Below are 25,154 nucleotides of genomic sequence, written 5' to 3'. Positions count from 1 at the left end.
CGTATTTTTCGCTCCACAAGACACACTTTTTTCTTCCTAAAAAGTAAGGGGAAATGTCTGTGTGTCTTATGGAGTGAATGTGTGGTCCCTGGAGCCCAATTGCCCAGGGGAAAAAAGCAGATCATCCTTTTTTTAAAAAAAAAGAGGGAAGGGGGTGCTGAAACAAAGCCGCTGATGGCAAGCGATCGGGGAGGGAGATAAGGGACGCTAGCAATAAAGGAGGCTGCCTGGGAGGAGGGGAGGTAAAGACAGCAAACTTGCAAGGCGAGGAGGCAGGAAGACAAAATCAATGAGGAGAGAAATTAGAAGAAAAGGAGGAGCAAAAAACTGCTTCAGCTAAGGAAAAGACACAAAATTGATGTTGAAGTATCGATCACAGACATCCACCCTGCAGCCGGTTCTGACATCACTGCAAGCTTTGTGACTTCAGGCCGAGAGAACACGGCCTTTGCTATCTGAAGCAAATGACCCAAGTTCCTTTCAGGGGACATTTTCACGTGAAACCTGGACAGGTGGTCCTGCTTGATCTCCATGGCACAACGGCCACTTTGCACATGGCAGGAGAGACGGCGGGATTCATGGAGGCAACTGTCCATTGAGTAGCAAACAGGTGGCCTCAAAGAATGGGAGGGTCTGGGGCTCCAAGGGGATGGAAAGGAAAGGCTTCTGCAACCTGGTGCTGCCCAGATGTCCTGCACTACAACTCCCACCAGCCCCTACCAGGGGTGGAGGGGAGTTGCCAGAGGTGGGCCACCATCTGACCTTTAGGACCCCTGGACCCCTGACCACTAGGTCCAGTCGTGGCCGACTCTGGGGTTGCGGCGCTCATTTCGCTTTATTGCCCGAGGGAGCGGGCGTACAGCTTCCGGGTCATGTGCTAGGTTGGCAGGAGCCGGAACTGAACAACGGGAGCTCACCCCATCGCGGGGATTCAAACCACTGACCTTCTGATCAGCAAGTCCTAGGCTCTGTGGTTTAACCCACAGCGCTACCCGCATCCCCTTTATATCTTTCTGGACCAGGAAAAAACCATGTTTTTATATGTACACTGTAAACGGCTCAGAGTGGCTGCGGAAACCACTCTGGGGGAAACCAGCTGGGCAGCAACAACAGCAACAACAATCTCTATAACCAGGCTGTGGGCTGACTAATATTCTATGGCCTGTGCTTGTGGGAGGGGGGTTATAGGTTTGATTCTGTCTTATTATGTATTTTGTGCTCTCATTTTGCATTTTTACGTTGTGAAGGAGGGCAGTATACAAATGAAGTTAATAATTATAATTGTTCTTACTACGTTCCACCTTTGCTTCCATGGAGATAAAGGGTGATTTAATTAACGGATGGTGATGATCCATCATCTTAATTTGAGGGGGATGTAATGAAGAGCTTTAGTCAAAGTAGTCACCCGAGAAATATAGTTCACGAAAACCGCACACGTGTACGCCCATACTCACATGCATCTGTACACGTGTCTTTCCCCCCTTGACGTGAGAAACGTGTACAGGATCGCTTTCCCCCGCTAGCCCCGCCCCCAAGCTCGTTCCCGCCTAGCCCTCAGCCAAAGCACGATCTGCGCTTGCGCAGCTCTCCCACCGTCGCGAGGGCCTATCCGTGAAGGGACAGCTTTTTAAAAGAGAAATAGAACCAGCATATACTGTATCGGCCTCTCTTTCTCTCGCTGACCATAGAGTCTCCGCGACTTGTTAGGACCATAGAGATAAGAAAAGGAGGACGGGGACCGTTAGCACAAAGCGAGCGCGCGAGCGGAAGCGTCGCCCCGCAGGGTGGGAGGGGCCGCGACGGCGCGCGCAGAAGCCGCGCCCCGCCCTCTCGGCGAGGCCCCGCCCCTCCTTACGCCGTTTCTCCTTCCCTTTTCCCTCGCAGCCCTTTCCTGAGGGGGCCCGGCCGTAAAGCGAGGCGCCGGCGCGAAGTGTCGCGCTCTTCCTTCGTCCGCCCTCGCGCGAGAGCGGCGGCCTGGCCTGACGGGAAACCTGCCCTCGCTTTACGGCCGCTGGATGAGGAGGAGCGGAGGAGGGGAGCGGGAGGCGCCGCGGCTGCTGCTGCTGCTGCTGAGGGGATTTTGGGGTGAGGCGGAGACGGGGCGGCGGTGGGGAAGGGGCGGCCGGGGGGGGGCGTGTGGGCGAGGGGAGCGTCTTGGGCGGGGGTCGCCTCTCTTTCTCACGCTTCTCCCCCTTCCCCTTGCCGGTCTCTTCCCGCCTCAGGACATGGCCGAGGTTCCGCCCGGGCCTAGCAGCCTCCTCGCTTCGCCGCCGGGAGACGCCGCCTCGCTCCTCCTGCCCTTTCCGGGAGCCGCCGAGGAAGAGGAGGAGGAGGAGGAAGAAGAGGAGGAAGGAGGAAGGAGGCCCCGCGAGGAAGAAGAAGAGGAGGCCGGGGATGAAGGCGCCCGGGACCGCCGCCGGCCTTGCCCGCCGCACCGGCGCAACCACCAGCTCAACGGGCTCATCTCCGGGCCGGACCTGCGGCACTTGCGCGGCCCCCTCAAGGGCAAGGTCCTGAGCGGCGGCGGCGGAGAGAAGCAGCGCCCGCCGGGCAGCAAGAGAGGCGGCAGCGGCGGCGGCGGCAGGAGCAGCCCCGGCTCCGCTGGCAAGACAATGGGACACGGCCAGCAGCAGCAGCAGCAGCAGGAAGAGGGTCCGGAGCTGCCCCCCCAGCAGCAGCCTCCCTCCTCGCTCAGCAACCACCACCATCACCACCACCGGGTCCCCCGCTCCCAAGCAAGGACTGCGCAGCCCCCAGAGCAGCAGAAGCGCCGCCACGACGCTGCTTCTGCCCCCTCTGAAGGGGACAGGAATGGGCTGGCTGGAGCGGGAGGGGTGGAGGAGGAGGAAGAGGAAGGAGGGGGAGGCCACCAGGAGGAGGAGGAGTCCCTGCTGCTCCTGTCCAGGTCCTTGGCCTCCAACTGCAGCTTGCAGAAATGCTCCCCCCCGGGGGCCCCCACCACGGACTCTTCCTGGGGCCCCCAGCAGGCGGAGGAGGAGGAAGGGGACCTGACGATACGATACGTCCGCTATGAGTCCGAGCTGCAGATGCCCGATATCATGAGACTGATCACCAAAGATCTGTCTGAACCCTACTCCATTTACACATATAGGTATTTTATCCACAACTGGCCTCAGCTTTGCTTTTTGGTAAGTTGGGGGAGGGGGCGAGGAAGGAGGCATGGTGAAGGAAGTTGGCGTTGAGGGGTGTAGAGGAAGGGTGGCTGGTGCAGGGTTGGGGAGGCGGTGGTCACAGGGGAAGCTAGTCCACATTTGGTCACTTTGTTTTTGAAATAAAAGATACACAGAACCAGCTTGGTGACCTCTGTGGCTCAGCTGATTTGGCATAGGAATGTGTAAGTCTTCGGTTTATGGAGATTTTTCTGTAACTTCAAATTTGGGGTGTGCGTGTACAAATAAGACCCTAAACTTTTTGTGTGCATTAGTTGTCATTGACATTACTTTCCCATTTGATTTCTTTTTAGCATTCCCTCTCTCAACTTCAGCCCAGTAAAAATGAGAAATAGCCATATTAATGGTATCAATTGACAGCTGGCAGCCTTCATATCTGTAGAGAAGTTTTTAGAAACATTTTAGCCTGGATATTGTCTAGTCCCATCTTCCTTCAGACTGGCATTGATTTAAGCCCACATTACTTCTGAAAAGCAATTCAACACCTTTTAAAAGCCTCTAAAATGGATCTTATGTGTCATTACATAGTAATACATTTCCACTTGGAACTGTGGAACTGTGCTGTACTGAAAATCTCTTTTCCATTGTATTCAGTTCTTATTCTCCCTAATGAAATTGGAACACAGCTGTCATCTGTCATACATTGAAAATTGTGTTCCTTCTTAGTCTCTACCAAATGATGCTATTTTTATTATTCATTTGGCTGCCTCACCTTCTTTGAGATATTATTCTGTGATGGTAGAGTACTGAGGCCTGTAGAGATTTCAGAATGCTGAAAGAGGTGATCACAGAGCTAGAAACATGATGGTTTCTCCTTTTTTCTGTGGCATGCCAATTTCAAATAGAAAGTTTACTTTTTCGTATCACCAAAAGTCTCATAAAAATGCATGTCTGAAGTATACATTTTAGTTACAGAAACAGCAGCTGGTCCACCCATATAGATGAGGGACTGTGTGTGGAAGCTTTGGGGAATTTTCTATTGAAGGGTAACTGTTGCTTTTGATATGTTCGAGAGAATGGGGAAGCACCTAATCAAGTGCTCCTACTGCATTATATATGTTAAAGAACTTGTCAGTGCTAAAGGGAAATATTAGTGTCCCACCTTATAGCAAAATAACAATCAGACTGGACTGCAGACTTATATGGTCAGAGCTCAGACTTGTCAGCCCCTCTTATGTTTATTTTTATGGATGCACATGCAGAAGTAGTAAATAATTTCAGGGTCAAAGCTGTGCTGTTACCGGATGATGAGAGTAGAGGTAAACTACAAGGCAAATATTATATCTCTAAAGACAATTATAAGTGGACATAAAATAGACTTTGCGAACATTGTACAGGTATTTTGTTGAGCCTTTTAATATTATAATCCTTGGAATTTATTTCATGAGAATGTAATAAGATGTCTCCTTATTTTTTACAAGGAAATGCCACCTATGGAATTTTATATCAGTTGATTTTAAAACGTTTATGAACTGCTAGTTAGACAGCTTTTTAAGGGCTTGTGATGTGGAGAAGAGAACATTCATGGGCAAGCATCAATTGGCTAGGTAGAGAACAAAAATGGTTTGCGGGGAAAATCTTAAGGGGTGGTTCTTCATACTGGCAGCATCAGTCCAAATGCTCATCACACTTCTTGTTAGGTCTGTGAATCACACAGGCATTGTGTATTGCTGCAGCAGATTGGTTATGTGACCTCAGAAGCCACTGGCTGGGCCCCAGTAACAAAACTGAACACCATGTTGTTTTGGTATAATGCTGCCTACATGCTGCATTTGGTAAAGGGACTGAGGGTGTTCACAAGCATCTGCTTTTAAGAAAAGTGATTAAGCATTTCAACTTGAGTCAGCCAATACCTTTGTTCTGGCAGTTGTGAGGCTGGTTTCTAAACACTCATTTGCAGGGTTGATGTTCCAGAAAGCTGAACAAGAGCACCCAACAAAACTGAATTTTGGAAGGCCTTCTAGCAAGCAAACATTGCATTTATGGGTTTCAGCGGCTAATAGATCTGTGGACGTTCTAATTATCAAATACAAAATGTTCTTCCTGAAGCTTTATGGCCTCTCTTCTCTGAACATATTAAAACTAATAATGCTGCAAGATGCTTAGTCCTGCCAGATTGATTAGCCACTAACAAAATTAATCTGTCTGTAGTCTGTGCTTGATACTTTCAGCATCCCTGAAGTCAGGTTTGATTTTTTTTTTTAAGCTGTAGTGTTGGAGTGAAGCACTAAGCTTCCTATAGTAATGGGACTTTCCTTGCTTAAAGTTTTAATGCTGGTGATATGCCATAGTCTCTCCCTGCTTGTGTGTTTAGAAGTCTGGTGAGCTTGGACCCTTGTGAATGTTGAACATGAATGGTAACAGAACATAAAACGAGAAATTTAAAGGTGGCCTCATAAGGGCCAAATTTTTACTAGGCCAAGTTTCTAAATGGTGCTACTTGATGGTAAACTTCTGGTTTGGTTGCAGTTTGTGTTTTATAGATTATTGTCCAGTGGCCTAGTCTAAACCTAGCATTCAGTAATGCTTGCTCCCTTCTGTCTGTCATAGAGACATACATAGGAAACTGCCGTATACTGAATGGGGCTGTTGGTCCGTCTAATTCAGTTTTGTCTACACTGACCAGTAGTGGCTCTAGGGTTTCAGACTGAGGTTTCTCCCACCCAAGCTGGAGATGTCATGAATTGAAGCTGTGACTTTCTAGATCCTCTGTCACTGAACTGCAGCCCTGTCCTCTCAAAGATTCTCTCTTCTTTCCATGATTTGCTTGATTCAGGTGCAAACAATGATAAATGCTAACTAGCGCTACCTCAAAACAAACCATGGAAGAAAGGAAGTATATGCACACATGAGAGAGGAAGAGAGGCAGAAAGAGAATGGAAACCTGTCACATGTTCCTGATCTCTAAAATATGCTTTGTAGATTGAACTAGTGTGGTGACTGAATGAGGCCCGTGAATAAAAGCTGGAGAAGTAAATTCTAAGCAGCTTTGGTTAAATTCTGAGCTCCGAGTGAAACACTGTTCATTTAGCTGTGTTGCTGGAACTAGAGTTATTGTTTCCGGATAATAAAGTGACAACAGGAATTCAGGTATTGCTCATTGGCCTCAAAGATGAAAGACGTTAGCTTATAGCTGCTTATCTCTAGAATTTTTTGTCTTCACTATTGCAAGGCCATCAGTATGTCAGTGAGAAGTGATTTGCGGCTGAAGTTTAAGGCAGGGCTCTTTTTGTGCCCACTTCTTAAAATACTCCCAAAGTTTTCTGCAGGTCTTGTTATCTTCATGTGTGTGACCCCAGCTCCACTTCAAAGTGGATTCTAACTTGCATACTTTCTCCATGCTTCTAGCAATAATTGGCTGGGTGCCCTTTTTAAGACATTAGGAACTAAGTGGGACCTGCTTTTATTCATGACTTGAGTGAAATCTTAAGAGAAAGCTGCTTGAAATGTCATCTTCTGTATGTCATAGCATAGCCTGGGTGCTTCTGCTGCTGCTGCACAATGAAATCTACTCTTGCCTGCCTACCTACCGAATCTAAGACTCCATGTAACCTCTAAGGACAGAATGTAAGAGAACAGCTGTGCCAGCATGAGGGCACAAAATGCTTATGTTGTATGCCAGCGTAAGCATTTCTAAGTTCAAGCAGCTGGCTCTGTTCATCCTGCTATGCAAACGCGGTTCCCTGGCAAGAGGCGAGTAAGCCTATTGTATACTGTGTGTGTGTGTGTGTGTGTGTGTGTGTGTGTGTGTGTGCCCTTGAACTCACTACATGAATGCACACTTGTTCCAAGAGGTTTGTTAGGAAGAAAAACCGTGCCCCCATTGATCACAACGGGAGAGTTAAGTACCTGCTTAAATCCCTCCTGTTGAACTTGATCAGAATTTAGGATGCTTAACTGTAATTGGTTTGTGCTGCTAGCCTATAATGCTGCCTGATTCTAAGTGGTTAGGCCTATAATGCAGTATTACCCTTGGTGTCTCTTTAACAAAAGAAGATATGGCATGAACAGCCACGTAATACATTTGAGCTTCTTTGCGCAAAAATTGGTGTTCTCTTAGCATATTCAGTGACACTTCTCAGGATCTGGCTGGTACATATAAAATGTGTGCAAGGTTTCAGCCTAAGGCAAAAATTTAGCATAGGTTGGGGATTTCCCCCTCCCCTATGTTTGAGAACTTGAGAAGGTAGTTGAGCTCCTCTGCAACTCGCTGTTGCTGCTTAATGTTTTATATCTTAAAAAACTTATGGGGCCCTTCTATGCCAGATTTTATTAAGAAAACATTTTGATGTGATGGATTGAATTTTAAATCCAGCAACTTTTCCTTCTGAGTCAGAGTGCTTGGGTTGGTCTCTGCATTGTCCTGTTGCACAGGTTTTGTGGGTAGAGACTTGGATCTGAGAGGAGAGAGGTGCAGATTTAGCATGGAATCTCCCCTTAAGGTATTCCTTGGTGTTAAATTTTACACATTCAGTATCTTTTAACACATAGGTTTATGAATCTTTTCAAATGAAATGATTTTGCAGCTTCTTTTCCTCACTCAAGAGTTTATTTACGTGTGCAGGTGTGTCGTAAATGGATTAGGAAGTGTACAGTTAACTTCCACCAGTGCTTAAGTTATCAGTAATTAGTATTTTGTTGAAAGGATAAGAATTCTGAAACAAATTTAGCTATGGCAAGTGATCTACGTATATATCGAAAACCTTTGTGTATATTTTGTGAAAGAGGTAGTTTGGGGAGTGTAGATTTTTCTTTCCCTTCTTCGCAGTCCTTATTTGCAGTCCTCAAACCAGTTATTCCAGAATAGCTTCTGGAGTTCTCTCTGACTGCAGCTTTGTTTGTGACTTCCAGTTTAGTTCATGGTTAGAGGACAGTGGCTGTATATCATTGGAACAGCTTGCTAACTTAAATAATGCTTAGATTGTGTATTTCCTTCTCGGGATTTCAAAATTATTTTCCTCCGGCGAGTAATAGGGGGTCCATTCTTACCCCGAAACATTTGCATCCAGAGGCGCTGCTTCTGCGCATGCGCACGGGGCGATAGCCTGCTTCTGCGCATGCGCACGCAGTGGAAACCTTTCCATTACTTATGGGTTTGCCACGTGTATAGCCCGAAGGATACGTATCCAGAGGTGTTCGCAACTAGAGGTACCACCTGTACTGGTATCGATGCATTGTTTGAATTGCATGAGGCCTTCCTTTACATAATCTTTTAGGAGTTCTGTGTAGAATAGTAACTAGGCTGAAATCAGTAGTGTGTATCCTAAATGACAAGCAGAAACAAGCTTGCACAAGGGGACTTTCCTGTCTCTTCTGCATCCACCCAAAAGCTCCTGAGGAGAGGCCAGGCAGGAGGGTGTTCCTAAAAGGCATGGGGGAGACACACGCTTTTCAGCAGAGATGCCTTCTGCAGATGAAATTCGCAGACAGTCCCTCGGTCCAGTTGGGGGCAACTCCCCCAGCAGCTCTCTTTGCCCTGTCTTACACAGTGGAGAGGGTCCTCCACACCTCAGAGAGAGAGGGACTTCTCAGGGTGCTGGGGCTTCGAGGGAACAGGAAAGTGAGCTTTCTTAAATTTGTGCTACTTAGAATCCAAGCCAGTCAATGTAACAATTTGAGAAATCCTCCTCGAAATTTGCCTTACTACAAAATGTGTAGTGTACGCTTTAGTTACTCGGAGATGCATCTGCCTTGATTTGTAAAGCAAATAACTTCCAGAAAGCAATCTTGCTGTAAATGTACCTATAGAATGGTGAGTTTTCTGGCACTGCATATTGCCCTCTTAATCTACAAAAATCTTCTTGGGTTGTTGTTTTTTTCAAGGCAATGGTAGGAGACGAGTGTGTAGGTGCCATCGTCTGCAAGTTGGATATGCACAAAAAGATGTTTCGCAGAGGTTATATAGCCATGTTAGCAGTGGATTCCAAATACAGAAGAAAAGGCATAGGTAAGAATAGCATTTGTGTCCTTTTTAAAATAAATAAAAATATATCTAAAAGTTGCTGATAAGTTGCTGCTTTGGGATGAAATCTTGATTACACCCTTCTTGTGTTACAAGTTATTTTTGAACGTTATTGTTTCTAGGAGAGAAAATTTTCAGTTCTCCAGCCCGTCTCTACAGTTTTTGAAGTCCATAATAGACTCCTGATAATAATCCACTTTTGCTTGTTCATTAACAATTCCATATGACTATAGTTCATTTTTAAATAATCAGAATGTACACAAACTGGGCATGACCTAAAAACATAAGATGCACCAGACATGCACCCGTCTGGGTCCTGTTTAGAGTTCCATTATGGGGAGAAAGAGAGTTGATCTTTTTTTATTTAGCATAGTTGCACCGTTGTGTTGTGGAATACCTACAGCTGTGTGGTGCATCCCATGTTCATAAAAATAATATTTAAGCCATGTTATGAAAATCATGTCTTAAGAACATACACTTAATCATGCAAATCAGCAAAAGCCCTCCAGTATATGTGTGTCTGTGTTGAGGGAACAGCAAACAAAAATTAAATAAAAAGCTGAAACCGGGCCTCTGTGAGTTCACCAGCTTGCCCACCACCAGGTGATAACTTCACCTTCTCAGCAAGTTTGCTGTGTTTGTTAAATTGAGCCATCATGAATTCATTGAAGTGTGTCATGGCTGCATTTTGAAGGAAATTGCCAGTGTTGGGCACTACGGGGCCTCGTGGCTGCTACACGATAAACCCCCTAATCTATCTACCTACATTTGTTGTGAACAGATGGCATCCCTCAGGTGGCCAGATGTAGCCTGACAACTACCAGTTGCCAGCCGTTTTATGTATGCCTTAAATGAACCAAAAGCCAGGGGAGAACCCTTTTTTGTTTCCTTAATGCAAATGTAGGCTCCATGAATGAATGGTAAATTGGATATGAAGCACAAACTACTCTCCCACTCCCATTTTAGAAGGAATTTGTTGGGCGTTCCTCCCCAAATACACTTCGGCTTTAGGCTTGGTTACAGAAATTGGCGGTTTCCAATTTAATCCCAGCCACCTTGTTCAGACCAGGGTTCCACAAGGAGATGGGACTAGCTCCCACACTTGTGCTCTTCCTTGGCCCTCTGAGCTCTGAAGGCTTGCTTTGCGGGAACTGGGAGAGGAAAGCTTGCCTTGGCAGTTGGGAGTAAGTGAATTCACAGGCCATTGCTTCAGATCGCTGGTACAGCACACTGTTGACTGGCAGGGATCTAAAGAGTCCTTGTGCAGACACACCAGGGTGCTTTGGTTTTCTCTGTCCACAGCAGCAACTTATTGGACACAGCTTGGTTCCCTGCTTATTCACTGACATAGAAACTCATTTATTATCTTCCCCCCAGCGTTCATTCTAGTTGCATCCTGTTGAAGATTGGCATGCCTCTTTTATGTGCAGTGCATGCTCTTCGAGGTGGCTGCCTTGCCTTGTAAGACATCTTCAGATGGTAGACTTCTTCAGTTAAAACACGTCTAGACGGAAATCTGAACTACACTAAGGGAACAAATACAAAACTTGGGGGAGGGGAGGGTCCAAAGCATGACATTTTGTGAGAAGCAAAACTCTGACAATGCAGGCAATTGAAGGTTGTTGTTTTTTTAATGCCAAGGCCTTAGTTGCACAACCCATGATGCCTCACACTTTTAGCCCCCTACCCTGTACCCCAGAATCTTCCCTGGCCATACAGTTCATTATACCATTGCAGGCTAAGTGGCCCTGGCTGTTGTAACACCTTCGTTATTTTAAATCTGATTTATTGTTCGGTGGTTGTTTTCCTGGAAGCTGCTTTGTGCTTCTGCTTCAGTAAAAACAAAATAAAAAAGACCTCAATAAGGCCAGTGCTTCAGTTTGAATTAGGAGACAGGAAATGCCCAGCCCAATTTGATGCAGAGGGCTAAGAGACCTTTTTATTTTGAATTAGAGAAGGTATTTTATCTTGGTTGTACAGAATAGCCATAGTAATCATTAATTATGTACATTTGCTTTTATGCCATAGCCTGAACTCTAGGAGCTAATTGGTGCTGAAATAATTTGTGCCAGTGGTTTAAATTTGTTGCTTTTAATCTCTTTTCCAGGTACAAACTTGGTTAAGAAAGCTATTTATGCCATGGTAGAAGGAGATTGCGATGAGGTGAGTCTTTTCTTCATTTGAAGGAAGTATGTTTTCATTCCTCACTTCGCTAGAAGGCCATCATTTCAAATGCCATTTGCTATGTAAGCAACTCTTCTGTTAGAGCAGAATATAGAACACATTCAGAAAGATACATTATTCTGAGAGCTTTCTGTGACTCCAGGAAATGAGTTAGTATCTGTTTGGCTGTTTTAGACAGGGCAGTGATGTCTATAAAGACTGTTTTTACAAACATCCAAAAACAGTTGGAGAAATTAACAGTTGTCCGGAGTAAGGGCACCTTAAAGTGGCATTTCTGGCTTGTGTACTAAAAGTTTAAGGTGTTGTAGACTATGCAAAACTGTGACAGTTTTTACTCTTTAAAAAAACCACATGACTAACAAGGCTTTATTACATGAAAACACATCTTGGGTATCAGCAGCTTCAGTATTCTCTGGGGCTAATGCGTTCTCTTCACAATAGTCTGGGCCCAGAAGTGGTTTTCCACCCAAACATCCCTCTTAGCAGCCACGAGGCTTTATTATGAAGTTGGTGCCACCTAGCAAGAAGAACCAATGAAGGGGATCCCTTGTGCATAGCTGATGTGTTGCATTTAAAAACCTGGCAGTGAAATTTACCATGTAAAAGCATGAAATCTCTCTCGCACACATCATCTGAAAGCAATTCCCCCCCCCCTTTTGTTTACGAGCAAAGTTTTGGGAATTTTTTGTGGCACACTTTGATTACAATAATGTTGGGCCTTTGCTGGAGGAACTACATGTGGCCCAGAGGGAGACACCCACCCTTAAAAGCGCAATACAGGATACCATTCCTTTTGTTGATCAGTGGGCTATCCTTTTGTTGATCTGTTTTGCTAATCTTCCTGGTTTGATTTTAATTAATAGATTTTTTTATTAAATTTTTCCATAATATCTCCAATCATGCAATTTTCCAAATCACATATTTTGACTTATTGAACCTCCCTCAACTCCTCTGACAATTATCCGTAGTTAAATTTCTATCTTCACATTCCTTAATTATAATATCGCCTTTAAGTAAAATTTTTCAGTCCTCATTTACATTCTTGCAATATTCCTTATTTTTTTCACAAAGCTTCTTTAAAACACACTAGCGTTGTTTGTTCCTCACATACAGTCTTCAAATATTCTCTGAATTTTCCCCAGTCCTCTAGGAACTTAAGGTCTCTTTGAAGTCTGATTTTTCCAGTTAGTTTGTCCAGTTCTGCATAGTCTGTTAGTTTTGTTCTCCATTCTTCCAAAGTCGGTAATTCTTCTTGTTTCCATTTTTGGGCCATCAATATTCTCGCTGCTGTTATTGCATACTGAAAGAGTTTACAGTCCCTCTTATTTATTGCTAATCTTCCTGGTTTGGTGCTCTGCCCTGCAGCCTTCCCTGCCTCTTCCCCTTGATCTGCTTGAACTCTCTTAAAACTGATTTGTGTTTTTCGATGGGTGAAAAATCTGAAATTATGGCTTGGTTCAGACACCGTACCAAATCTATGGTTTATGCTAACCACTGCTCAGAGCATTCAAATGTCCCACCTATGGTTTAGAGTTTCTTTCCCATTTCCTCCTTCTTTGCTCAGCGCTCCTATCTCAGGATTTAGTGGCTTCCAGGCACACAGCAGCAGCTGTAACTTACTCAGCTTTGGCATCACACCAAACCATAACTAATACAAACTATAGTTTGCAAACTCACATCGCATCACAAGCCATGGTTTCTAATTCCAACTCGCTGCCAAATTGCAAACCATGGCTTATCAAATAGGACATTGAGCCAAACACCCTCAGTCATCTTAAAACAGTTACTGCTTTTTAGGAGCTCTGAATAGGGACCTAATAAAATCAACCGATCAGAACTAATGTTGAAATCTTGACATGGAAGCAGCTTGTTTTTGAAAGGGCAAACTGGTAGAAAGGCTTTCTGAACAACCACAAAAGAGAACCTTGAAGTACTTAGAGCGCCAATAAACAAGAATTTCAACATTAACTCACACCTGCTGAACCAACAGAGTAAACAATGGAATGAATGCTGCTGGTTGTGCTGACTACTTGCAATGATAATTTATTGCCCTGCCTTGAAAACAAAGGTGTTGCATATGACAGCTAAAGATTCATTTGCTTCATAAATGCACAAAATTCATTTTTGAAAAAAACACAGTGGAAGTTAATAAATATCTCCCCTTACCTGTAAAAGGCCAGGAAAATAATGGTAGCTATCAAAGACTGAGGTGTTTATTTCATTTTAACAGAACAGTACAAATAAGCCCACTCAGGCAGAAAAATAGCAAAAATTTCATTGTGGAAATGACCATTGCTTAGCCAAAAAAGGAAAAGAAAAAAGAAACACAGACAATTCTAATTAAAGTGAAAACCAATGAGATACATCTTCAGCAGGGGTCAGCAAACTTTTTCAGCAGGAGGCCGGTCCATTGTCCCTCAGACCATGTGGGGGGCCAGACTATATTTGGGGGGGGGAGGGGAAATGAATGAATTCCTAAGCCCCACAAATAACCCAGAGATGCATTTTAAATAAAAGGACACATTCTACTTATGTAAAACCACGCTGATTCCCGGACCGTCCGTGAGCTCGATTGAGAAGGCGATTGGGCCGGATTCGGCCCCCGGGCCTTAGTTTGCCTACCCGTGATCTTCAGCTTTAAAATGATAGCCTTGCTACGTGTTACTGAGGGGGTCAATTTTGTCCTAGTTGTTGCCCCATATCTCTTTTCTTCTCTGAAGCCAAACCCCCTGCAATGCAGAAATCTCAACTAAATCATATATTATATATGGCCATCCAACATCTGCTTAAAAATCTCCAAGGAAGGAGAGTCCACCACATCTCGCGGAAATCTGTTCCACTATTGAACAGCACTTACTGCCAGAAAGTTCTTCCTGATGTTTAGTCGGAATCTCCTCTTGAATCCATGGGTTCAGGTCCTGCCATCCAGAACAAGAGAAAACAAGCTTGTTCCTTCTTCCATGTAACAGCCTTTTACATATTTGAAGATGGCTATCCTGTCTCCTCTTACCCAAGCTAAACACACCCAACTCCCTCCGCCGTTCCTCATAAGGCTTGTTCATCTTAGTTGCTGTCTTCTGCACACATCCCAGCTTGGCAACATCCTTATTAATTAGTCTGCAGCATCCTTTCCCAAACCTGGAACCCTAGATATATTTTAAACTGCATTTCTCTGGAGCTGTTTTGAATTGAACTATTCCTTGAAGAGCTTGAAGTTCCCGAACAATTGGATTATTCGGATTTATAAATTCCAGTTTGCATTTATAGTAGATTTTCTCTCTCCTGATGCAGTAAATTAGAAGGCTGAAACAGGAGCATTCAGTGTGAATCCCCTTTGTTTCAGGTCTATTGACCGTAATAAACTGATTATGACGATGCGTCCTCTTACCTTGCCATATATTTAATTCTGATGCATTTGGGCCTGACCCATTCATGTGTGTACATTTCTCACTACTCAGCAGCTTTAGTCTGAACTAAACAATGTGTGCTGAAAAGTATTGTATTTTGATGTCGCAAGTAGTAAAAGTTCTCTCTGCGGTGATGGATCTACAGTGGTACCTTGGGTTACATATGCTTCAGGTTACATACGCTTCAGGTTACAGACTCCGCTAACCCAGAAATAGTGCTTCAGGTTAAGAACTTTGCTTCAGGATGAGAACAGAAATCGTGCGGCAGCGGGAGGCCCCATTAGCTAAAGTGGTGCTTCAGGTTAAGAACAGTTTCAGGTTAAGAACGGACCTTCGGAATGAATTATGTACTTAATCCAAGGTACCACTGTATTACTATTTCATGCATGCGTATGGTCACTTTACGTAGCAGTTACTGAATAATTCACACACACACAAAAGAGAGAGAGAGAGAGAGAGAGTTTCAGCATTTAACACATATATTCAAAACATAATTTCGTCTTTTCTCATTTTGGTTGGTTTGCCACTCCTTTTTCCACGGAGGAGTTGTTCTCCCCTTCTGCACCCTATCTTCTCACTATCAAATCATAACCATAATATTATAATCTAATGCAGTTAAAAAGGTAAAGGAACCCCTGCCCGTACGGGCCAGTTGTGACCAACTCTGGGGTTGTGCGCCCATCTCACTTAAGAGGCCGGGGGCCAGCGCTGTCCGGAGACACTTTCAGGTCACGTGGCCAGTGTGACGAAGCTGCTCTGGCGAGCCAGCACCAGCGCAGCACACGGAAACGCCGTTTACCTTCCTGCTATAAAGCGGTACCTATTTATCTACTTGCACTTAGGGGTGCTTTCGAACTGCTAGGTGGCCAGGAGCTGGGACCGAAAGACGGGAGCTCACCCTGCCGCGGGGATTCGAAACCGCCGACCATACGATCGGCAAGTCCTAGGCGCTGAGGTTTTACCCACAGCGCCCTCCGCGTCCTCTGTAATGCAGTTACAGAGTAATTAATACATACTTGTGGGCAATGCAGTGTTGGACTATCACAGTGGTATGGCAGAGCCCAGGCTTCTGTGGCGTTTTGAATGTCTGAGCACAGCCAGTGTCTTAAAATAGCACTGGTGGAAGTGAATGCTGCCTGTGTAGTTAGAAAAGCAAATACTTCTAGAGATAACGTTAGTGGAGTTTGTTTGGTTTATGGCTCATTCCATCCTTAGAGTTCAGGGTGGACATAGTGTTGTTAATCACAAAATCTGTTGCAACTTGAAACTTCAGCTCCCTCATTCCTGGCCACCCCAACTCAACGTATATAAATTGGCTTTATGGATATTTTGGGAGGCAACTGTGATCTGTGGTTTTCCACTCGTGACGGTGCTGATGGACGTGAAGCAGCTTCATTTGTGGATATGTCGTGATGGCTGCTTACATTTGGAGGAAGAGGAGGCATTGAATTAGGGTATTGGGGAAATAGGAAACTTCCTAGGTGGGGCAGTGAAGCGGTAGGGCTGTGAACTACCCATGCGGCAGCGGATAGCAAGAAGGGGCAGAGGTGCATACAAGAAGCATTATGCTCTCGTTGATGCTGATTATCATCATTATGTGCATGCTTCATAGGCAAGAGTCTGCAAATGCAGCTGTCAGAGGAAACCATAAAACTTTAATCAGCCAAACCACCTGCCCCTGTACAAAGTGGCCTAGAGGACCGTCTCTGAATTGCACTAGGCTTCAGAGTGTCCGAAAAAGAGCAAAACGACTCCCAGCTTCAGACTGCCTCTGCAGATCAGTCTCCACTTCGGAGGTAACCAGGAATAACAGCATCTCCACCCCCATCGTTCTGCCCGGACGCTGAGGTCCAATGCCGAGGGCCTTCTGGCGGTTCCCTCGCTGCGAGAAGCAAAGCTACAGGGAACCAGGCAGAGGGCCTTCTTGGTGGTGGCGCCTGCCCTGTGGAATGCCCTCCCATCAGATGTCAAAGAGATAAACAACTACCTGACTTTTAGAAGACATCTGAAGGCAGCCCTGTTCAGGGAAGTTTTTAATGTGTGACATTTTGATGTATTTTAAATCTTTGTTGGAAGCCACCCAGAGTGGCTGGGGAAACCCAGCCAGATGGGCAGGGTACAAATAATTAATTATTATTATTATTATTATTATTATTATTATTATTATTATTATTATTACTACTATTATTACAGCTGCCTCTAAGATCTGGTAAAGGTGAGCAGTAGTATAGAACTGGGATGGCCAGTTGACTGTTGGCAGGCTAAATCAGGGCTCTAGTGTCTCTTAACAAACTTCAATCAAGATGTGGTGTAACTTTAGCTTTCTGTTCCTCTTATAAGAAAAAACATGTCTCAAGTGTATTGTACGTTTTAAAGTAATGATATGACAAATGTCATACATAAAACAAATGTTTGTATTACACAGAGAGAGACTTACCTACTTACATACACAGTGTGTGCACAGAAAGTTAAAGCGTATTGCTGCCTTATGTATTTTTACTGTGAGGGCTACAGCCAATTTCCCTTCTTGAGAGGATCTTTCAGAGGCATATTCAATCAGCGTTTTCCGTTACCCTCTATGGTCTTGGGCAGCCCCTCATCTAGGTAACGCCAGCTTAACTATATAATGTCTGACCATCTGAGAGATGGTTAGATTGTCCTGGCACCAGGCTGCCATTAGGAGAACACAGAATATGTCCTTCTGCATTTTAGAGAACCGGTTGTATGGATTCATGTACACACATAAGTTATTTGTTGCATATCTTGGCTCTATGAAACGCCTTTTCTCAGATCAACAATCCCAGATTTAGCTTGCTATGTTTACATTCTGTCAATGGAAGAACAGGTTATCAGTAAGAATGTATCACCATTTGAAATTGTTGTTTTTGGTTTGTTTTAAAATAACATCTTGGTCCATCCTTATGCCACAGGAGCTCAAGAGATGAAATGTGCCCCCCCCCCTTTTTCCGTCTTCTTGCAAAACTGTGAGGGAATTGTTAGGCTGAGGATATGACTCAGCCAAGATCCCCTGAAGTGCTTCATGACCGAGGGGAGATATGAACCCACATCTTTCTAGTCAGTCAATACTCTGAATTGTTGTAGTTGCAAACCTTGGTCCTCCTTTGTAAATGCATTAGTTGTTTTTTCAAAAAATAAACCACCCACATGCTGGACAGGTGATTTAAACATGCACATTTGATTCAGCAAATTGATTCCTTGGCCAGTTCTGGGGGTTTCTATAGTGATATTCTACGGGACTACAGATAATTTGAAGCTGAAATACAAGAATCTGACTGGTGCTTAAATATATATCAATCTGATGAACCTCGGAGTTTCAGAAAAATGCAGTATCGCTTGAAAATTTTGTCATCTTCTTTTGCAGGTTGTCTTGGAGACCGAGATCACAAACAAGTCCGCGTTGAAACTTTATGAAAACCTTGGCTTTGTTCGAGACAAGAGGCTGTTCAGATACTATTTAAATGGAGTTGATGCACTGCGTCTTAAACTGTGGCTGCGTTGATAGGAGGCCATCCTTGCGCCCAGGACTCCTCTCCCCAACCAGCCGGGCAGCGGCGTCCTTTGCATGCAATGCAATTTGTGTGAAATTGCTTTGCAGGTGGACATAATAACTTCCATGCAGCTCTTCTCTGTGAGTGTCTCATCGAACGTCGCACCTAAATCGTTGCACTGTGTGGCATGGCACGTCTTGTTCTGAATTTGCAACAGGTTGTTTCAGACTTCAGATCCTCTTGGTAACCAGGAAGATGTGCCAGTAGGTAGCCAAGATCCCTGTTCATTTGCAAGTCTACTGACTCCTGATATATAAGATGGTGAACATTTTATCCAAGAACCTGTGTAATGTGGAACACAACTTTTTTTTCCCCGGTTCCAGAGAGAGAGAAAAAGATAAGCCAATGTAGATTGTAAAAAGAAAAAAAGAAAAAAAATACTATAAGTATACTAACATTTCATACAAAACTCACCATAGGTTTTTTTTTCTCTGGGGAAAATAAAAACTGCTTCAACTTTAGGTTTTATTTTTCAATATTGAACTTTTCATTCTTAAATATTGGTACCTCAGTGATTAGTGGATGAAAAAATGTATTGTAGGGTGGGGTGTGTGTTACATCGAGTAACGGTGACAATAAAATTGCGTCTGCCAGTGCCTGTATAGATAGTATATTTGTCTCCACCGCTGACTTTTGAGTGCATGCTTTTCTTTTCTTGATTCCCCCCCCCCCTTTTTTTTGGTCTTTGCAAGAACAGATTTTATTTAAACTCTGGATTTGATAATAAATTATTTCATTTATGATTTGGAAACTTCTCCCAGGCGAGGGCTTAAAAAGCCCGTCTCTTACAGCAAGAAGTGTAAGCTATTTTTATTTTATTTTTTTGAGTGGCTGCTAAAAGGGAGTCTGATGCACTTTTTCCTTTAAAGAGAGCGAGGGATCTTTTTTTATATATAAAAAAACAAAACCACAAAGCAGTAAATTAATGTAGATTGGATCGATTTTTGTTTAATTTAATCAAAATTATCACTAGAATAGCTAAAGAGGCATTATTTTAAAGCAGTTGGAAGAGCGTAATTTTGATTTGGATTCACATTGCTTTGCTTCCGTGTTCTTAAAAATGTTTCAGTTTCCAGTTCTTGGTCTTGGAAATAAATTTCAAGTTGCACCGTACCCATCTTTAAGCTGCATTCGCTTTCTCTCTTCTTCCTTTTTTAACGAAAGCCAAAACTCGTGCAGTTTTAATTTTCTTGGGATTAATTTGGCAGAGAGGTGTTCGAAGGTTTGATACAAACCCTGACCCCCTTTTCAGAATGGGCTACATCAGCTTGTTAAAACCAATATCCTTTTTCAGCAGCTCCACAGTGTGTACTTCTGTCTGTCAGTGCAATATGTAAAGCAAATCATTTCTTTTTGGCAGTTCAGCAATGACAGCGTTGGTATATATATTATATACAATATATATAAGTAAAACATTAAAATGACCCTAGATGACTCGTGGAAAGATAAATCGTTTCCTTATATCGGAAGGAAAATCTTCAGAATTCAACTTTGCCTTACTATGTTGTTTGTTAAGGATTCAACCTGTCTTAAACAACAACAACAGCAATGGTTTGAGTTAACTGTACATTTGAGAGTACCTGATTTCCAGTCACCCTTTGGAGAAGGACAACCCATTCTGGACAGCTTAGTAAGTTTAAAGGAAGGCCATCCTTATTTTGCACAGACGGAGCATCTTCCCCACTATGTATAAGTTGTGAATTGTATTTGGGAAAAATAAAGGATTTTAATTTAAAACTGGCACTTCTCTCTGGACACAATTTGTGTGGTTCACCTCTCCCTCCACCGTGGCCCCCCAATCTGAATCAGGCCTTAGTTGTAGCTCTTTATCAATTCGAATGAGTGCCCTGCTAGCAGGATTCACCATGTTTGCAGCAGCAGATAATGTCCTGTTGAGCATCCACCAGGCATCTGTTTCCTACCAGGGTCTAGCTATCGAACAATCGTGCAAGTCCATCTTTGCCGCTAATAAAGCCAAGAGTTTGGGCAATGGGGTGCCTAAGTAAATGCTACGAAGACATAATAATGGAAGCATCTTTTTGTTACTGCTTCCCACCCCAGTATATACCGTAATTCTGTTTGACACTACAGAAAGTAAGCCAGGAGGATTGGAGGTCTGCGTCTAGCACCGTAAGAGTAATTGACGTGAGTTTTCTGGTATAAAACCATGAGATTTTCTTTAAAGTGCTGGTAACGCTCTTATTTAATTATTGAGGCTTTCAGTGACAAATTAGAAATAATTCTTTTTAAAAACAAAGGATAAATCTTCCTGGACTATATAACTTTTCAACTGTAGGTGTGCATTGCATGTTTGAATAAACTGGGGGTTTTTTTGCGGGGGGGAACCCACTGCAATATGAAAATCATGAAACATTTTAACTTCAATTACTTCTCAATATGCTAGCTCTCTACATACAGAAAGTTTCTCATTTTTGTGCTTGCATATTTAACTGCTCCCACGTGTTAACCTCTCATCTAAAATCCAAAGTGCCATAATCCTGAACGATCTGTCCCCAGTGCATTTTAGGAATATTTAATCTGTAGATTGTATTTTTTCTTCCCAGCTGGCTGAATTCCTCCAGAACGCCACTATTGAGTCCACTTCAAATACAATCTTTGTGTGTACACAGCATGCTGTGTACATTTTTCCTGTGTTGGAAGAATGCTGCTTGAAGTATTAGTAACTGTGGCAAAACAGTACTGGGACCATGTTTGAGGTACTCATCTATTCCCAATTTCGGAAGGCAAAAGGCGTGTTCTGAAGGGCTGTTGCAGCAGTAAGACGAGGGTTTAAAAAGAAGAAGTTTCAACTAACCAATCAGTTTCTAATGTTCTCTCCAAAAGAGATTTGTCTTCAAGTACAAAAACATTCTTTGCAGTCCTGACAATTGCATTGCATCAAATCACCGTGAGGGGGGAAAAACTTGATTCAGATAGTGTTAATTAGTTGAAAACTTCAAGCAGATATCAAAACAAAAAATACAGCTGATTTTGCCTTGGTTTTTCTCCTGTTGCTGGATGACAATGCTGCATTTCTGTATTTAATTTGAAGTAGCCACTGGCTGTAAGGGACGTGGGTGGCGCTGTGGTCTAAACCACAGAGCCTAGGGCTTGCCAATCAGAAGGTCACCAGTTCTAATCCCCGCGATGGGGTGAGCTCCCGTTGCTCTGCCCCTGTTCCTGCCAACCTAGCAGTTCGAAAGCACACCAGCGCAAGTAGATAAATAGGTACCGCTCCGGCGGGAAGGTAAACACCGTTTCTGTGCGCTGCTCTGGTTTGCCAGAAGCGGCTTAGTCATGCTGGCCACTGGCTCCCTCGGCCAATAAAGTGAGATGAGCGCCGCAACCCCAGAGTCGGTCACGACTGAACCTAATGGTCAGGGGTCCCTTTACCTTTAGCCATGGCTGTAAGGATTATCTGCCATAATATGTAGTGCTTACCTCTGTCATCTGTGGTTTTGCCTACCGTTCTGTATCCTAGTAATCCCCAAATGGTAATCTGCCCCTTTCTGCAGCTGCTTAGCATACCCTCTGAATATCCGAATATCTTGGACTACAGCCCCAACAAGCAACAGACTGATGGAGGGCTATAGTCCCAAGTCTCATGGAAGGCACCAGATTGGCCAAGGCTAGATTTAGTATGTTGAATTTTCAGTGCACACTGCCTTTTGCCATTAAAGCAAAGTGAATCGCTTCCAAGTTCCCCGAAAATGCTGAGTCCGTGACCTCTAGAATAAAGATGGTTTATTTTTCCAGATCACACTACAGTGGTACCTCGCAAGACGAATGCCTCGCAAGACAAAAAACTCGCTAGACGAAAGGGTTTTTTGTTTTTTGAGCTGCTTCGCAAGACGATTTTCCCTATGGGCTTGCTTCGCAAGACGGAAATGTCTTGCAAGTTTGTTTCCTTTTTCTTAACATCGTTAATACAGTTGCGACTTGACTTCGAGGAGCAACTCATAGAACACGGTGTGGTAGCCTTTTTTGAGGTTTTTAAAGACTGGTGATTTTTGAAGCTTTTCCAAAACTTTCCCGACACCATGCTTCGCAAGACGACAAAAATCGCAAGACGACAAAACTCGCGGAACGAATTAATTTCGTCTTGCGAGGCACCACTGTATTCTTTGTTAAAGATCCATACTTTCTCTGCTTGTTAGGTTCTCAAAGTCATCTGGTTGGTCAACATTGGAAATAGGATGTTGGTCTTGACCAGGGATTCCCAAACTTGGGTCTCAAGCTGTTTTTGGACTATGATTCCTGACCACTGATCCTGCTAGCTACCTAATGCATTGAAATGAATGGGGTGGAATAATGTAATGACAACGTAACTTACATAATTAGGTCAATTACGTAATTTGGCTACAGCTGCCAGTGAAATGAATAATATAGTTTTTGGCTGAAGTCGGACTGCAGAGGAATGGAAGCAGCGCGGCTTGTGACAAGTCGAGCGCAGAACAGAAAACTCTGTGTCTTCCTGCGTCCCTACTGACTCGTGTAAGAAACTCTTAAGAAGCACATCTGGTTTCCATGCATCCCATTTGGTCTTTAGAAGAGGACCTCTGGGGAATCAAAATCTTATAGAGAAAACTGAGCCAGAGGTGACATGATCAAAGCCCATCAAGTTATACGTGGCGTGGAGGAAGTGGATAGAAAAACCCAGATAATATCCCGTTCCCCCCAAAATTGGCTCAGGATCAGGAGAACCCCTGGAACAGCACATGGGGGTGGGGAATAGAGCGGGTAGCTGCACATGTGGCCAGCTGGAATGTTAGCACAGACGGAATAACACAGCGCTGAATTGTCATAGCGCTATATTGAATTGGGCATCCAATGAAACTGAAGGTTGGAAGATATAGGACAGAAAAAAACTTCACGTGCCACATTTTAAACAATGGAACTCATTCTTCAGGAGGCAGTGATGGCAACCAGCTTGGATGGCTTTGAACAAGGACTGGACGAATTCATGGAGGGGAAGGCTGTCAATGGCCACTAGCCACAATTACTATGGTCTGCCTCCACAGTCAGAGGCAGTGATGTTTCAGAATACAGTGGTAAAAAAGGTAAAGGGATCCCTGACCATTAGGTCCAGTCATGACCGACTCTATGGTTGCGGTGCTCATCTCACTTTATTGGCCGAGAGAGCCGGCGTACAGCTTCCGGGTCATGTGGCCAGCATGACCAAGCTGCTTCTGGCGAACCAGAGCAGCGCATGGAAACGTCGTTTACCTTCCCGCTGGAGCGGGACCTATTTATCTACTTGCACTTTGACGACTGCTAGGTTGGCAGGAGCAGGGACCGAGCAACGGGAGCTCACCCCGTCGTGGGGATTCGAACCGCCGACCTTCTGATCAGCAAGTCCTAGGCTCTGTGGTTTAACCCACAGCGCCACCCGCGTCCCCTGTACAGTGGTACCTCTGGTTAAGTACTTAATTTGTTCCAGAGGTCCGTTCTTAACCTGAAACTGTTCTTAACCTGAAGCACCACTTTAGCTAATGGGGCCTCCTGCTGCTGCTGCGCCGCCAGAGCCCGATTTCTGTTCTTATCCTGAAGCAAAGTTCTTAACCTGAAGCACTATTTCTTGGTTAGCGCAGTGTGTAACCTGAAGCCTATGTAACCCGAGGTACCACTGTACCAGTAGCTAGAAACCACAGGAGAAGAGAGGGCTGTTGTGCCCTGCTTGTGCTCTTTCCATGGAGGCATCTCATTGACCATGGTTGAGGGCAGGATGCTGGACTGAGATGGGCCATGGACCCGATCCAGCAGGCTCTTCTCACATTCCTATGAGACTTCTGCCAATGCCAACTTCAGGAAGAAGGAGAATTGCTGATGAAAGATAAACGACAAGGATCGGATTAGACACACACACACACACACACACACACCCACCCAGGCCATCAACCAAATCACGGCAGTTGGTCTTAACAGAGGAAGGCAGTGTGAGGGTAGCTCGCAGTTTCAGCGTGGTGAGTTATCTTCATCTAAAGCATTTAGCCTGACGTTTCTTATCTGAAAAGAGAGCTGGTTCTTGGCTTTCTTCACCTGGCGTTGGGTTACTTAAACTGCTTGCGAGGAAAGGAAACATTCCTTCAAGGTTATATGTCAGGTACTTACTTATTGATTCACTGAAATGAAGCCGGACCTCTCTCTCTCCTTTTCAAAACACATGCCAGTTCCCTTCCCAGCCCTTATACAGAAATAAATACTGTTTTTCACTTTTGGACAGTTGCTTATTCCTTTGTTTGAAAAGCCCATTAATTTCCTTTATTTGAGCCAGGTCAAAACATACAGAGGCATCCCGCTCCAGCCTATCCTAGGAGTGCCATAACCCTGACCTGGGGGGGGGGTGAAGGGAACAGAACAGGAAATCATGAAAACAACCAAGGTGGCTCGAGGTATCTGCAAATATTCCAGAGTTATATGTGCAGTGGGGCTTCCCCTAGCTTTTCTCCCCCGCCACCCCTGCACTGAAAATTGGCTCGGGTGCTCAGGAGAACCCCCAGAACAGCACACAGGGGGACCTGAGTGGGGAATCATACGGTGATTAATACCATGTGGCAAGCACAGACAGGATGTACGTCACAGCACAAAGCTGAATTACACCAGTGGTTCCCAAACCTTTGAAGGTCACTGCTCCCCTGGTTCCATAAACTCACCCCCAGTGCCCCCTAATCTACCCTATAAAAAGCATGGTCCAGAACAGCAGTTTGCACAACCTACTAAGGAAGATAATAGTGACACGCAGCGTAAATTAATGATGCAGAGTTTTAAAGAATAAAAGCTTTACTGAGTTAAAATAAACTTCTTCATAAACAACATGATTCAAACCAGTTTCCACACAGTG

The 25,154-nt window shown here is 44.3% G+C and overlaps 1 protein-coding gene across 2 annotated transcripts; it reads left to right on the top strand.

Annotated features, from left to right (window-relative positions):
* The first annotated feature begins 1,855 nt into the window (after window positions 1-1,855).
* NAA30 (N-alpha-acetyltransferase 30, NatC catalytic subunit) lies at window positions 1,856-20,053 on the top strand. Of its 2 annotated transcripts, XM_053392541.1 has the most exons (5): window positions 1,890-2,085; window positions 2,223-3,149; window positions 9,015-9,138; window positions 11,261-11,316; window positions 18,127-20,053. In XM_053392541.1, the coding sequence occupies exons 2-5, from the start codon at window positions 2,226-2,228 to the stop codon at window positions 18,262-18,264; spliced, it is 1,242 nt and encodes a 413-aa protein (XP_053248516.1). In that variant the 5' UTR covers window positions 1,890-2,085; window positions 2,223-2,225; the 3' UTR covers window positions 18,265-20,053. The 2 variants fall into 2 exon arrangements, with proteins under 2 accessions (XP_053248598.1, XP_053248516.1); XM_053392623.1 differs by lacking the exons at window positions 9,015-9,138; window positions 11,261-11,316 and having other exon boundaries at window positions 1,856-2,085.
* The last annotated feature ends 5,101 nt before the right edge of the window (window positions 20,054-25,154 follow it).

Source organism: Podarcis raffonei, chromosome 1 (genome assembly GCF_027172205.1).
Source record: "Podarcis raffonei isolate rPodRaf1 chromosome 1, rPodRaf1.pri, whole genome shotgun sequence".
In the NCBI taxonomy this organism is placed as follows: Eukaryota; Metazoa; Chordata; class Lepidosauria; order Squamata; family Lacertidae; genus Podarcis; species Podarcis raffonei.
This window is presented reverse-complemented; position numbering and strand designations above follow the sequence as displayed.

Coding starts and splice junctions, on each gene's coding strand:
- NAA30 (XM_053392541.1), top strand. CDS start 2,226: ATGGCCGAGGTTCCGCCCGGGCCTAGCAGCCTCCTCGCTTCGCCGCCG. Junction 9,139..11,260: donor ATACAGAAGAAAAGGCATAG/GTAAGAATAGCA, acceptor TCTCTTTTCCAG/GTACAAACTTGGTTAAGAAA. Junction 11,317..18,126: donor TAGAAGGAGATTGCGATGAG/GTGAGTCTTTTC, acceptor CTTCTTTTGCAG/GTTGTCTTGGAGACCGAGAT.